Source organism: Taudactylus pleione, unplaced genomic scaffold, assembly GCF_031769625.1.
Source record: "Taudactylus pleione unplaced genomic scaffold, aTauple2 ptg000016l, whole genome shotgun sequence".
In the NCBI taxonomy this organism is placed as follows: Eukaryota; Metazoa; Chordata; class Amphibia; order Anura; family Myobatrachidae; genus Taudactylus; species Taudactylus pleione.
The window spans coordinates 47,865,210-47,881,114 of NW_028284418.1; the positions used below are offsets into that span (position 1 = coordinate 47,865,210).

The 15,905-nt window shown below is 45.9% G+C and overlaps 1 protein-coding gene across 3 annotated transcripts in view; it reads left to right on the forward strand.

Annotated features, from left to right (window-relative positions):
• The window catches only part of RUFY2 (RUN and FYVE domain containing 2), an 84,979-nt gene extending 71,568 nt beyond the window's left edge, over positions 1-13,411 (forward strand). For all 3 annotated transcript variants that reach the window (XM_088476129.1, XM_088476132.1, XM_088476134.1), the window contains one exon: positions 13,124-13,411. In XM_088476129.1, coding sequence (XP_088332255.1) covers positions 13,124-13,229 — 106 coding nt within the window. In that variant the 3' untranslated portion in view covers positions 13,230-13,411. The remainder of the gene's footprint in view (positions 1-13,123) is intronic.
• The last annotated feature ends 2,494 nt before the right edge of the window (positions 13,412-15,905 follow it).

Consider the following 15,905-nt stretch of genomic DNA (forward strand, 5'->3'; position numbering starts at 1 on the left):
GGTGTGCCTCTTACTGAAACCGGTGATACACAGCGTAGCCTGCCTTGTAACGAGCTGGCGTTTCTGAGATGCTGCTACTGGTGATGCTGCTGCTGTTGCTGCGTAAGGTGATACATCTACCCAGTGGGCTGTCACAGTCATATAGTCCTTAGTCTGCCCTGTTCCACTTGTCCACATGTCCGTGGTTAAGTGGACATTGTGTACAACGGCATTTTTCAGGACACTGAGGACACTTTTTCTGACGTTTCTGTACAGTCTCGGTATCGCCTGCCTAGTGAAGTGGAATCTAGACGGGATTTGGAACCGGGGACACACTACCTCCATCAATTGTCTAAATCCCACTGCACTAATGGCGGATACCGGACGCACGTCTAACACCAACATAGCAGTCAAGGCCTCAGTTATACGTTTTGCTTCAGGATGACTGCTGTCGTACTTCATCCTCCTCGCTAAGGACTGTTGGAGGGTCAATTGTTTAGTAAAAGTAGTGGTGTTCCTACTTCCTCTCTGGGATGATGAACGACTCCCAGCAGCAGCAATAGCAGCAGCGGCAGCAGTAGGCGTAGCAATGCAGGATCCTCCAGAGGAATCCCGGATAGGAGAGTCAGTCATGCCAGTGAGATGGCCTGCAGGACTACTTCCGATCCTGACTAAGGAGGAAATTGACGAGGAGGGAGTTGACGGTGTGGTTTGCAGGCGCTTGGATACAACAGGACAACGGGATTTAGGTGTCCCTGGACTGCTTACGGTCTTAGCCAAAGTTTCTGAACTTGACAGTAACTTTTTATGAACGCGCTGCAGGTGCCGTATAAGGGAGGATGTTCCTAGGTGGTTGACGTCCCTACCCCTACTTATTTCACCTTTACATATGGTACATATGGCAAGACAGTTGTTGTCCGGATTTGGATAGAAATATTGCCAGACCAAAGAGGTGGAATGTTTGGTCTTCTGCCCAGGCATGACCGTGATGGGCTTTTTCATCCCACGGACAACAACTGTCTCCCCCGGAGCCTGATTTAAACAAACCACATCACCATCAGAATCCTCCTCGCCAACTTCCTCCTCAGCGCCAGCTACACCAGTATCCTCATCCTGTTGTACTTCAACAGTGACATCTTCAATTTGCATATCAGCAAGTGGACTGTGGGTGCTCCTTTCAGCACTTGCAGGGGGCGTGCAAATGGTGGAAAGAGCCACCTCTTCACGTCCAGTGCTGGGAAGGTCAGGCATCGCAACCACCACCACACTTGGACTCTCCTTGGGGATTTGTGATATCTTCTTAGAAAGCACAGTTCTTCGCTGTGCTTTTGCCAGCTTAACTCTTTTGATTTTTTTAGTGGGAGGAGGGCTTCCATCGTCATGTGAAGCTGAACCACTAGTCATGAACATACTAGGGATCGACCTTAGCCGTTCCTTGCCACTCCGTGTCGTAAATGGCATATTGGCAAGTTTACGTTTCTCTTCAGCTGATTTAAATGTCTTTTTCAAGGTCATTTTCCTGAACTTTGCCATTTGGGATTGTATGTGCCCTCTACTATGACATTGGGCATCGGCCTTGGCAGACGACGTTGATGGCATGTTATCGTCTATGTCATGACTAGTGGCAGCAGCTTCAGCACTAGGAGGAAGTGGTTCTTGATCTTTCTCTATTTTATTTTTAATCGGAGAAAGTTTGGTCCTCCATTTATGTTATATCGATTTGATATATACGTGCGGCTAAACACAGAAAATAATTTTTTTTTTGGTTTGGACTGGAGTGTACTTTGTGGGTTACAGCACCCTTTAACGGTCAAGCCAGCCGGCCCTTTACTTATGACACAGGCGCACTCTTGGCACTACTTTGTTGATGCACGTGCGGCTACTGCGCACACAATTCACAAACACAGAAAATAATTTTTTTTTGGTTTGGACTGGAGTGTACTTTCGGGGGTTACAGCACCCTTTAACGGTCAAGCCAGCCTGCCCTTTACTTATGACACAGGCGCACGCTTGGCACTACTTTGTTGATGCACGTGCGGCTACTGCGCACACAATTCACAAACACAGAAAATAATATTTTTTTTGGTTTGGACTGGAGTGTACTTTGGGGGTTACAGCACCCTTTAACGGTCAAGCCAGCCGGCCCTTTACTTATGACACAGGCGCACGCTTGGCACTACTTTGTTGATGCACGTGCGGCTACTGCGCACACAATTCACAAACACAGAAAATAATTTTTTTTTTGGTTTGGACTGGAGTGTACTTTGGGGGTTACAGCACCCTTTAACGGTCAAGCCAGCCGGCCCTTTACTTATGACACAGGCGCACGCTTGGCACTACTTTGTTGATGCACGTGCGGCTACTGCGCACACAATTCACACAGAAAATAATATTTTTTTTGGTTTGGACTGGAGTGTACTTTGGGGGTTACAGCACCCTTTAACGGTCAAGCCAGCCGGCCCTTTACTTATGACACAGGCGCACGCTTGGCACTACTTTGTTGATGCACGTGCGGCTACTGCGCACACAATTCACAAACACAGAAAATATTTTTTTTTTGGTTTGGACTGGAGTGTACTTTCGGGGGTTACAGCACCCTTTAACGGTCAAGCCAGCCGGCCCTTTACTTATGACACAGGCGCACGCTTGGCACTACTTTGTTGATGCACGTGCGGCTACTGCGCACACAATTCACAAACACAGAAAATTATTTTTTTTTTGGTTTGGACTGGAGTGTACTTTGGGGGTTACAGCACCCTTTAACGGTCAAGCCAGCCGGCCCTTTACTTATGACACAGGCGCACGCTTGGCACTACTTTGTTGATGCACATGCGGCTACTGCGCACACAATTCACAAACACAGAAAATAATTTTTTTTTGGTTTGGACTGGAGTGTACTTTCGGGGGTTACAGCACCCTTTAACGGTCAAGCCAGCCGGCCCTTTACTTATGACACAGGCGCACGCTTGGCACTACTTTGTTGATGCACGTGCGGCTACTGCGCACACAATTCACAAACACAGAAAATATATATTTTTTTAGCACTTGGGGGGAGCGCCCCTGATGGACAGAGCACCCCCTGGACAACACTACAGCTCTACTTTGGAGTGGACACAGCCCCTATGGAGAACTGACTGCACAACACAGTCCAGCCAGCCCCTATGGACTTTGAAGTAGTGGACACAGCCCCTATTAACAACAGCAGCACAGCACAACACAGCCAGCCCCTATGGACTTTGAAGTAGTGGACAACAGCAGCACTACACTACACAGCCCTAACTCCCACCCTCCCTCTTCACTGTCCACAGCCGAGTGAGAAAATGGCGCCGACGCGGGTACCTTATATAGGATCCAAAACCCGCGAGACTCGGAAGGCGGGATGATGACGTTTTGCCTCGATTTCAGATCCGAGTCAGGCGGGAAAAGTCGAGCCTGACTCGGATCGGACTCGGATCGGGGGGGTTCGGATTTTAGAAATCCGAACCCGCTCACCCCTACTTTATACCTATTTTGCTGTCTTATGAGATAAAATCTTTTGTAATTTACATATGATTTGAAGGTTGCTAGCGAGTTTGAGGATGCTGAGGTTTTATGCTTTAGTTACAACTGTTATCCATCATGGCAAATCCTTATTCTCCTAAACCAGAGGTTTCCAAACACAGTCCTCAAGGCTCCCCAACAGTTCAGGTTTTAGAGGTATCCATGGTTGAACACAGGAAACTTAATTAGTACCTCCGTCAATTTTATTTAACCACCTGTTGGGAACCTCTGTCCTATACATGTATTTTTTATGTTGTCTCATATTGAATCCAGTCATGTGACCTAGTTTATTATGGGGAGGCTTATTTTGTGGAATAGTTCCAAATACACATTTTTACCACCATGATAATGAACCTGAGGGGCTTTCCCCCAAAGGTAGTTAGCTGTTCTGGTGCAATCTCACCATATTACTGGACCTGTATCCAATATCTTGATGGGATATGTTGTATAAATCAACAAGGGACTATAGTACAGAGATTCCCAAACGCAGTCCTCAAGGCACCCTAACAGTCCAGGTTTTAGAGATATCATTAGTTGAGCACAGTTGGTTAAATCAGATTGACTGAGGTACTAATTAAGTCACGGGCGCTCAACCATTGATAGCTCTAAAACCTGAACTGTTGGGGAGCCTTGAGGACTGAGTTTGGGAACCTCTGCTATTGTAGTTGTGTGTTGTTGAGAAAATAAAAACAGAGATTTGGTAAGAACTTACCTTTGTTATCTCTGTTTATACGAGGTCCATAGGGTCCACAGGGTTGACCTTGGGGTATAGCTGGATCTGGATCCACGGGCACCACGCAGTTAAAGCTTCTGCTGCTCCCAGGATGCACTGGGTCCATCCTCCTCTATACCCCGCCCCAGCCACATCAGTTGGTAAGTATCCAAGGCTGGAGGAGAAAAAAAAACAGAGAGAAGGAAGACTGGAACCATACTCACAGAAAGGTATACGGAAAACCGGTGACCAGCCACATAGCCCATATGAAGCCAGGTGCGTCAGTGCGGGTGCCCTGTGGACCCTATGGACCTTGTAGAAACAGAGATAACAAAGGTAAATTCTTACCATCTCTCTTGTTTTCTACTTCAGGTTCCACAGGGGTCCACAGGGTTGACCTTGGGGATGTCCCAAAGCAGTACAACTAAGGCCGGGGATGCTCCTGCGCTGAAAAGAGAATCCGGCGCCTGAAGGATGCATCCTGAGAGGCGAAGGTGTCAAACACACAGAACCTTAGAAAAGCCTGTATGGAAGACCGAATGGAACTAGTCCGGTCCACATAAACTTTGAGAACGCGGACAACATCTAAGGAAGCCTCACCAGCCGAGAGATCAGGTGACTGAAATGCCGGCACAACTATTTCCTGATTAATGTGGAACTTAGAGACCACCTTAGGAAGAAAACCCGGACGGGTGTGAAGCATTGCCCTGTCCTGGTGAAAAATCAGAAAAGAGAAGCACGCCTAATTCTGACACTCCCCTGGCCGAAGCAATTGTGAGGAGAAAAACAGTCTTAACTGTCATCCACTTGAGTTCCACCGACTCAAGAGGTCCAAATGGAGGACCCTGTAGGGCCCGAAGCACCACTGCCAAATCCCAAGGAGCCACTGGTGGAACAAAGGGAGGCTAAATCCTGAGAACACCCTGGAAAAAGGTGCAGACATCAGGCAGAGTAGCGATCCTACGCTGGAACCACACAGAAAGTGCAGACACATGAACTTTCAACGAAGCTAGGCATAAGACTAGGTCCAACCCAGACTGAAGGAATGCCAAAATCCTAGTAGTTTCTGGACTCACACCATTGAAAATAAGTATGCCACACTCTGTAGTAAATCCTGGCGGAAGCAGGCTTTGCGCGCCTGTAGCATTGTGCTGATGACTGAGCTGGAAAAACCCCGGGCCCTTAAGGCGGATGTCTCAAGAGCCACGCCGTCAAAGACAGACGACCCAGATCCGGGTAAATGTCCTGCCTTTGAGGCAGAAGAAACGGAACGTCGATGGAGAGGCCCCGTTTGAATTTCCAAAGGACCCAAGGCAGCAAGGATATCGGAGGGAATAGATACGCCAGCTGAAATGTCTATTTCAATGACAGCGCGTCCACCAGGCTTGCGCCGGCGTCTCTTGTCCTGAACCCGTACACAGGCAATTTGCGATTGTGACGGGAGGCCATAAGGTCCACCTCCGGCAGTCCCCACTTGTGCACGAGCAGTTGAAATACCTCTGGGTGAAGGGACCATTCCCCGGGATGCATGTTGTGACGGCTGAGGAAGTCCGCTTCCCAGTTGAGAACTCCTGGAATGAAGACTGCATGAGATTGCTGGAAGGTGGCACTCCGCCCAAGACAGGATGCGTGATACCTCCGACATTGCTGCTCGATTGCAAGTCCCCACTTGACTGCTGATGTATGCCACCGTGGTGACGTTGTCGGACTGAACTTGCACTGCTCTTCCGTGAAGAGCGAGACCGGACAACTGGAAGGCCCTGTACACGGCCTGAAGTTACAGAATATTGATGGGAAGAACCGCTTCCACCGTCCAACGGCCCTGAAGGGAAAGTGGACCTGTCACTGCACCCCAACCCCGGAGACTGGCATCTGTCGTGAGCAGAACCCAGTCCGGGATCCAAAAGGGGCGACCCTTGGTGAGATGAGATGTCTGAAGCCAGCGACAGGCGCACCTCCGGAGACAACACCAGCAGTCCTGATCCGGTGTGGTAACCCGTTCCATTTGGATAGAATCAGCCCCTGCAGGGGCCTGGAATGAAACTGGGCATACTCCACCATGTCGAATGTCGACACCATGGACCCCAGAACTCTCATTACCAAGTGAACCGACACCTGGAAACTCTTCAGACAACTGCTCACTCGTAGTTGTAGGGAGGAAACCTTTTCCGGAGCCAGAAAGTTCCTTTGCTGACGAGAGTCCAGAAGGGCTCCCAAATGAACCATCCTCTGTGACAGAATGAGGGAGGACTTCTTCCAGTTTATCAGCCACCCATGCGCTTGCAGACAAGCGATCGTCAGGTGCAGATGTTGCAAAAGTACCTCCGGAGAGCCTGCCAGCAATAGGTCATCCAGATATGGCAGAAGCCATATACCCAGGCTGCGCAGATGGGCAGCCATGACAGCCATAACTTTGGTGAACACCCTTGGAGCCGTGGAAAGGCCAAAGGGCAGAGCCTGAAACTGGAAGTGTAGTAGCTGGCGATAGCAAACCTCAGATACCGCTGGTGTGAAGGGGTTATAGGAACATGGAGGTAGGCATCCCGGATGTCCAGGGAGACCATATAATCCCCCGGTTCCATAGCTAGCATGATGGAACGCAAAGTTTCCATCCTGAAAGTGGTCACTTTGAGGAACTTGTTCAAAGATTTCAGGTTGAGAATAGGCCGATGAGATCCATTGGGTTTCTGAACCAGAAATAGAGAAGAGTAGTAACCAGTCCCGCGTTGAGAAAGCTGAACGGGAACAACAACCCCTGCTTTCAGCAAGGACTCTATGGCTTCCTGAATCTGCAAGGCCTTGGTCTTGTCCTGTGAAAGACTCTTACAGAAGAACTGTTGGGGGGGGTTTGTGACGGAAGGACAGGGCGAACCCCTGAGAGACCACTTCTCGTACCCAAGCATCCGTGGTGGTATTGCACCAACACTAGGTGAATTGAAGAAGTCGGCCCCCCACTCTATGATCCCCCAGAGAGAGAGGCCCGTCCCATCAGGCCGAAGGCTTATCGTCTGGCTTGGAAGCAGGGCGTCTAGTTCTCCAGGCCTGCTTCTTTGGTTTAGGGGCAGCCTTGGTTGACGACTGCCTCAGGAAGGACTGACCCTTGGACTTACCCTGAGTCCGAAAGGCTGAGGTCCTAGACTTAGAAGGCGCAGCTGCTGATGGCAGAAACGTTTGCCAAGGGATCAATAATTTTGTCCAGGTCAGGACCGAACAAAATTCTCCCCATTAAAGGGTAAGGCCTCCAGGCCCTCCTTGGATTCCCCATCCACTATCCAAGAACGAAGCCACAAAGACCGGCGAGCAGAGACCACTGGCGCTGAAACCCTGGAAGTCAGAAGACTAGCATCTAAAGACGCTTCTCCAATATAGGAAGCGGCATCCCTCATTTGTCCAACCAAAGCTCTCTGAACCTCCAGAGCTTCCTCAGGAAAACTATCCTTCAGTACATTGACCCAGCTCTCAATGGCTTTAGCCACCCAAGAGATGGCCATGGACGGACGGGCCACCGCCCCAGAGAGAGAGTGAATGGAACTTAAACAAGTCTCCACTTTCCTGTCCGCGGGATCCTTTAGGGATGAAATGGACGGCATAGGCAAGGTGGCACTCTTAATTAAGAGAGTAACGTGAGAATCCACCGCAGGCGGGGTTTCCCACTTTTTGCAATGGCTTGCAGGAAACGGATAACTAGATGCTAAACGTTTCTACGGCTGGAACCTCTTACTAGGCGACTGCCAGGCCTCCGCCATATGATCAGTCAGCTGGTCAGAGAGGAAAAACAGCCGGTCACTTTTGCCTGTTTAAAACTTGGATACTTAGACTTGGGGGCCGGGGCATCATCCTCTATATCAAGAATGGACCACGCCAATGCCGGCACATTAATGGAAGATTTTGTCTCCACTTCTGGGGCAGGGGAATCCAAATCAGAGTCCTCATGCAATTCCCCCTCATCCGAGGACTCCTCCGAGTCTGATAGCTGCGCAGACTGGGATGACATAACAGTGCGTTTTGACACCTTGTGAGGCTTGTCACTACGCAACATGGTTTGAAAGGCTGAAGATGGGGCCGCCAAACTCTGGACTGAACTGGAGAACACATCCACCCAAGGTGGTTTACCCGTTTGCAGGAGACCCTGGAAGGGAATGTCGGACTGCTGCATCATTGGAGGAGACTGAACATACATAGGGAACAGTCTGAGGCCCAGGGGGAGACTGCAATAATTGCGGTACACCCGGAGAACGGGGGATGGCTGTTTGGGGTAACCTCCTATGGGGGAGAGCAGTCGGGACGCCAGACGGTCCGCGATAGAAGCCAGAACCTGAGAAAACACTGCCCAAGGAGGGTCCTGTCCTGTAGTTGGGGGGTTAGAGGGACCAGGTAACTGACGGCACCTCAGACACAGCCCATCCTGAGATAAATCCTCCATATTCACCCCTGCAGCGCAGCGTCTGCAGGAGAGCAGAGTGGGAGCCGTAGAGATGATACAATATATATTACATACACATACATATACCCAAATATATATAGCAACACAACAGGGAAGCTCAGAATGGAATGTACTCTTGCCGTACCCACAAGTATGCAGCACACAAGCCCACAAATATGGCACCGTGACCGACCTCACAAATACATGAATTTATATATGTGAGATCCAAGAAAAGCCCTTCCCACACACCTGTCAGGGCTGTAGGAAAAGGAAAGGGATAGTCATAGACTGACAGTAAGGAAAAATAATGCACAGTCAGCACTAGCAAAAGTCACATACAATGCAGAAAGTTAATACTCACTGCACCTTGTCACTACAATCAACCTGCCTAGATTCGGTGTCTGAGAGGACTATAGCGCTGTGTACACTGACCTTTAGCCGGGGAGAGGTACACAGGGGGACCGACCGCACGCTGCCTGCGAGATCTGCACTGCCCATCAGAGAAAAGATGGCCGCCGGAGACCTCAGAGGAGGAGTGGCCGAAGGAGGAAGCAGCTCAGCGTCCCCAGACCTAAGCGGAAAGGCGCGCTGAGCAGAGGGGAGGAGCCGCTAAACAGGGAAGGCTGCCTCCCCTGGCCAGCGATTAACCCCAGGGTTGCTGGCTCCTGCTGCCGCATAACACCCTGGTGATCTAGTGGTCCCGTGGGGTATGCCTCCGGAGAGGGGGAGCCCGCCGCACTGCTAGCCCCTCCGGTCCGTCACCACAGACAGGAGGCATGCGACTGCATTTGTACACGCGGGTCACCGCAAGCAGTGACCCACGGCTTACCTGATCCCCGGTGCTCCGGCAGCAGTCCAGGGAGAGCCCAGAGCCCGTGCTAGTACAGAAACTGGTGTCTATTTTGCTGTTTCAGTGGCTTACCTACAATACAGAACACTACAGTAATGTATTTAAATCTCAAATTTTCTTAGTGATGATTTTCAGAGAATGCACGTTCTGAAGAGCATTTGTTGTCTTAAAAAATGTGGTTGCTCCAGACTTACAAGGAGAAACTAGTGTAACACTTGCTGTCCTGAAAGAGGCACTTCTGCTAACTAAACTGTCTGCTGCTGTCTCCTCGCAGAAGAGTTTGGCTTCCAAGTTCCTTTCTTTGGAAAGATCTCAAGGTGCCCACACACATACCGATATACTTACGATCCAACGATGTGTCCGATTTCCCTTGAAATTCTCCCCGGCAGCTCAGCACACAATTTGCTGTCCAATCTTCATCCGATCTCCTGCAGCCAGACTTTTTTATAGTGCATTGTGTCCTAGATTGTGTCCTAGATTGTCAGATCCGCCGTACTGCACGGCAGTTCTGAAGATGAGATGTGCGACCTGTGGGGGCGCGCATCGCATCGTGAGTGGGGACTCACGATTTGGGCATTTCTTACCCGATCTGTTGTTCCAATGTGTCGGAATCAGCCCGATCGGGGGAAAAAAAAAAAAATCGCTGTGTGGGCACTCTCACTCTTTGCCAGAATCAAACATTTACCTAAAATTGACATTCATGGCTTTTCCATCATCTGTTATTGGACATTGAAGTTAGCTTATCCAGCTAAGCTTTCCTGGATACCTTACTGTAGGCATCCAGGTGCTTTGTCCTACTTTTCATAATATTGTTTCAAAAAGCATTATTTCTGCCTCTTTATCATTAGCCTTCATCTGAGAAAAAATCCAAGCAACACACTTGGGTGTCATGCTGTTGTTGCTTAGTACAGAGGTTCCCAAACTCCACCATTATAGTCCAGATTTTAAGGATACCCATGCTTCAGCACACATAACAATTAGTACCCTAGTCAACTTGATTTAACCATCTAGACCAGAGGTTCTCAAAGTCGGCCCTCAGGACCCCCATAGTTCACGTTTTCCGGGAACCGAGCTTGAGAACCACTGATCTAGAACAGTGGTGGTCAAACTCGGTCCTCAGGACCCCACAAAGATCACGATTTGCAGGTCACCCAGCAGGTGCACAGGTGCATTCATTACTCACCGACACATTTTACAAGTGCCACAGCTGGAGCTAATTATTTCACTTGTGATTCTGTGAGGACACCTGGAAAACATTCTGTTGGTCCGAGGCCAGAGTTTGAGAACCTGTGATCTAGCATGGATAGCCTTACAACCTGAACTATAATAGCAGCATTTTGTAAACTGGCCTTGTGGCATTTTATCTTGCTAGTTTTACACAATGGCAACAGAAAGATGCCTGATTCTTGTCAATACATTTTTTTTTTGTTGTTGTTGCTTCAGACAATATCTTAGGATTGTGACCGTCGGTATTCCGATGACCGCAGGGATCCTTTATCGTGAACAGGGTCTAAAGCTGGGTACATACTGTACAATATATTTGCCAATCTTGCAATCCGTGATGGATCAAAACAATCATATAGAGTACACAGAATTATTTTGATGAATTGTGTTGTCGCATCTATCCATCTGACGGGTAGCACATCAGATGGAACGATGCAATTCACTAATATTATGTCATTGTACAGATCATGCAATGTGTACGCTAGCACGATATATCGTTACATTGTGTCAGCCTGGATTATGGGTTCTTCTATGTACAGTGCCTTGCAAAAGTATTCACACCTCCCTTGGCTTTTTTTCCTTTCTTGTTACATTACAACTTGTAATTTATATTATTTTTTTAGCCGAATTTTGTGTGATGGATCTGCACAAAAGTGTCTAATTTGGTGAAGTGAAATGAGAAAAAAATATATATAAAAAGAACCTTTATAAATACAATTCTGAAAGTTGGCATGTGCATATGTAATCGCCCCCTTTGCTATGAAGCCCCTCAAAAGTTCTGGTGCAACCAATTACCTTCAGAAGTCACATAATTAGTGAAATGAAGTCCACTTGTGTGAAATCTAAGTGTCACATGGTCTGTCAGTATAAACACACCTTTTCTGAAAGGCCCCAGAGGCTGCAACACCACTAAGCAAGAGGCATCACACCATGAAGAACAAGGAGCTCTCCAAACAAGTCAGGGACAAAGTTGTTGAGAAGTACAATTCTGGGTTGAGTTATAAAAAAAAATATCCAAATCTTTGATGATCCCCCAGATCACCATCAAATCAAAAGAACATGGTACCACAACAAACCTGCCAAGAGAGGGCCGCCCACCAGAACTCACAGACCGGGCAAGGAGGGCATTAATCAGAGAGGCAGCACAGAGATCAAATGTAACCCTGAAGGAGCTGCAGAGTTCCACAGCAGAGACTGGTGTATGTGACCACAATAAACCGTACACTCCATAGAGCTGGGCTTTATGGAAGAGTGGCCCGAAAAAAGCCATTACTTAGAGATAAAAATAAGAAGACACGATTTGAGTTTGCCAAAAGGCATGTGGGAGACTCCCCAAATGTATGGAGGAAGGTGCTCTGGTCAGATGAGACAAAAATTTTACTTTTCAGCCACCAAGCAAAACGCTATGTCTGGCGCAAACCCAACACATCCCATCACCCCAAGAACACCATCCCCATAGTGAAACGTGGTGGTTGCAGCATCATGCTCTGGGGATGTTTTTCAGCTGCAGGGTCTGGGAAACTGATTAGAGTCGAGGGAAAAATGGATGGTGCTAAATACAGGGATATTCTTGAGCAAAACCTGTTTCAGTCTGACTGTGATTTTCAACTGGGACGGAGGTTCACCTTCCAGCAGGACAATGACCCGAAGCATACTGCTAAAGCAACACTCGAGTGGTTTAAGGGGAAACATTTAAATGTGTTGGAATGGCCTAGTCAAAGCCCAGATCTGGAGCAGTTTTGTCTTGAGGAATGGGCAAAAATTCCAGGGGCAAGATGTGGCAAGCTCATCCAAAGCGACTTGCAGCTGTAATTGCCGCAAAAGGTGGCTCGACAAAGTACTCACTTTAGGGGCGTGAATAGTTATGCACGATGAAGTTTTCTGTTATGTTGTCCTAAATGTTGTTTGATTCACAATATAAAAAAAAAACAAACACAACTTCACAGTTGCAGGCATGTTCTGTGAATGAAATGATGCACACCTTCAAACAATCCATTTTAATTCCAGGTTGGGAGGCAACAAAACATGAAAAATGCAAAGGGGGGTGAATACTTTTGCAAGGCACTGTATATGCCGTTTAGTATTTGCGAATATTGCTTCATCAAAGTGGCATCTCTTCCCTCCCTGTTAGAATAGTTTGGGACATTTTTGTCCTCAGGTTGGAAATTATATTATTTGAAAATGGAACTCAAAGTAATAAAATAAGTGTCAGTAGTTGCACTGTTCCTAATCTAGTACAGCTACCGAATATGTCTGGTGCTTTATAGATTAATAGAAATAAGCTATATAATAAATATGTCTTAAAGCTACATTACAGTAACACTTGTTTTTCTTTTCTTTTTTTGTTGTTTCATAATTATTTTTGTTTCCACACTTGATGCATTTCCTCAAAAAGTGATAAGCCGGCTTTAAACCAGCCTAGAAACATTGAAATACCCTACATGAAGGGTGCAGTAGAATCTGCCCCACAATATAAACTAATTAAAGATATATCATTCTAGCATTGTATAAATAACATTTATGTATTTAATAAAATAGAATTTTATTTATTGATCTTTATAGTAAATGACAGGTAAAACAATGTTTGTTATACTTATCAGTTTGTAATACATTAAAAAAAAATGTACCTGTTACACATGAATGTTAGAAGTATGTATATGCTGTATAATGTATTACTTGTTAATTAATACTCACAAAGTAGTAAAGAGTATTTTCATATTGTTTGGACTTGCTTTTATTTTATTTATTTTACTTCTAATTTTGTCCCCTTCGACATAACGTTAGCTTTTTTTTTTTAAAGTTTTATTTAGCCTCACCCCACCATAGGAAGAGAAATATCTGTTCCTGGTGAAAAGAAGATTGAAGAAAATATTTAACCAATTCACTCAAAAATGTTTTAATTATTGCAGTTGTAAGTCAATGACCAAAGTATTTTTTTATTACACACTTTGTATACTGTTAAATTATTCTAAACGGATAGGTCAGTAAAATTTGTCATTGTTTGGTGATAGTTGACATTAAGGGGGCCTGTGCTCTGGGTTCTGTTAATTAACATATTAGGCATGCTGGTAAGTACATAGAGTTGCACAAGATGAGAGGAACAGTACTCACAGCTCCACCAGCCAATCACTTCCATATGGTCAAGCAGACTCTACATGACAGTATGATACTGATCTCTTGCACATACTGCATTGTCACTATTTCCTATGAATTCCTGTTTATCTCTCCACTTATCGCTGTATCCTGCAGGGATTTCAAATACAGCATTTTGCTTTGGTTTCCTCTATAGATATGGGTTATTGGCAGCAATATCCACCAACCAAAGCATTACTTTATTGCCAAATACAGATTCATGCATTTGTGGATATTAGCATACAGGACTGCCCACTAGACTGAAACCACACCTGTTAAAGCGTACAGTGCACCAAAAAGCTTGGAAGTCATCAAGAATTCTCATTGTAGACATTTTATTACACATATTACTGCTGCAAATGTACCTTTAATTCAGTCAATAAACTAAGACATTTCATATACAGTTTAACATCAATTTCAAGTGCTACATTTCCTATGGTGTGGAACATGAAACCAAACCGGGAAAGTAGATATACCACAGAAAGTTAAAATAGGTTTGGTCATTGACCCTGGTATGCAGAACTAGACATTTTAAGACAGACTATCTACTTATTACCCAGATCATACAAAATCTAATATGTTAAAAGTTTACCTGCCACAAGATGGATCCGAAGAAAAAAAAATAAACCTATAGGGTTGCGATTTCTGCCATGCAAAAATCTAAATCACTGATAAACCATCCGCTATAATTGTTAAACAAGCAAGTTTCTCCTGGATTTAACAGTTTGCTGTGTTGATAAATAATTTCCAATAACTGGATCAATGTCACACAGCACTCAAACACTTACTTATGGGGAATGCAGCAGATTAATAATTGAGAAACAAAGATCAGTTCAACTTCTTGCACTGCGCTTGCAATTTCCTTTATTCAGATTTAGGTGAAACAAACAAAGTTGAACACAGCCCCTCTTTAGAAATATAATACTTGGGATTGTGTTGGTTGCAGTGCTACAATATTGTTTTGAAGTTTGACAACCTTGTGTTCGTACAGCAGTATTTATTGTGTGTTCAGTGCCATAGAGAAGATTTTTTTTTTTTGGCATTATGTAACAAGAGGACCTGGTTCTCTTCCAAGTCATGTGTTTTGCAGATGGAACGCATAAATAACGTTCTTCTAGAACACAATGATTATTGGTTATTTTGTTTTGACAACCCTCACTTCCAAAAGTACTTTTGGTAAAGATGTACAAGACATTTGCTAGAGAATTAGTTCCTTGCACAATACATTCCAATGATTATGCAGCATTACTGACTTTTATGCATGTTGCACAGAAATCTTATAGAGCAGCAATAACAGTTCCTTACAAGTCAAGGTAGTCTTTCTGCTCTTGACATCTGTATATGAGTAGTAATGATGAAGCTTATTAGATGCAAATAATTATTTTTATAGGTGAAGCATTTAGGTAAAATAATCTTCATGGTTAGCCTGACATTTCACTGCAGATTTTTTTTTTTTTTTAAGCTCCCTCTCACAAAGACTCTTTACCTCCCTCATTCTGTAGGTACAGTAACATCCAAAGAGGCCTCATCCGCCGAGAGGTCTGGTGAATTAAATGCCGGAACCACAATTTCCTCATTCAGGTGGAAGCGAGAAAGCACCTTGGGAAGGAAGCCTGGGCGTGATCATAGAACAGCCATCCTGATGAAATATCAAAAAGGGGGAGTGACAAGAAAGCGACCCTAAATCGGATACTCTACTGGCAGATGCTATAGCCACAAGAAACAGTCTTCACAGTGAGCCATTTGACATCCACTGATTCCAGGGGTTCGAATGGAGGTTCCTGAAGTGCTTGGAGCACCACAGACAAATCCCATGGAGCCACAGGAGGGACAAAGGGAGGTTGTATTCGTAGAACACCCTGCATAAAGGTGTGAATATCCGGTATAGGAGCAATTCTGCGCTGAAACCAGATGGACAAAGCAGAGACCTGCACTTTCAGAGATGCTAGAATTTTAGAAACCTTAAAAGACCTGAGGGTCATAGTTCCTTGGAGCACACCATTGGAAATATGGCTTTTAGCATGGTCTGGACCACAGAGCTGGAA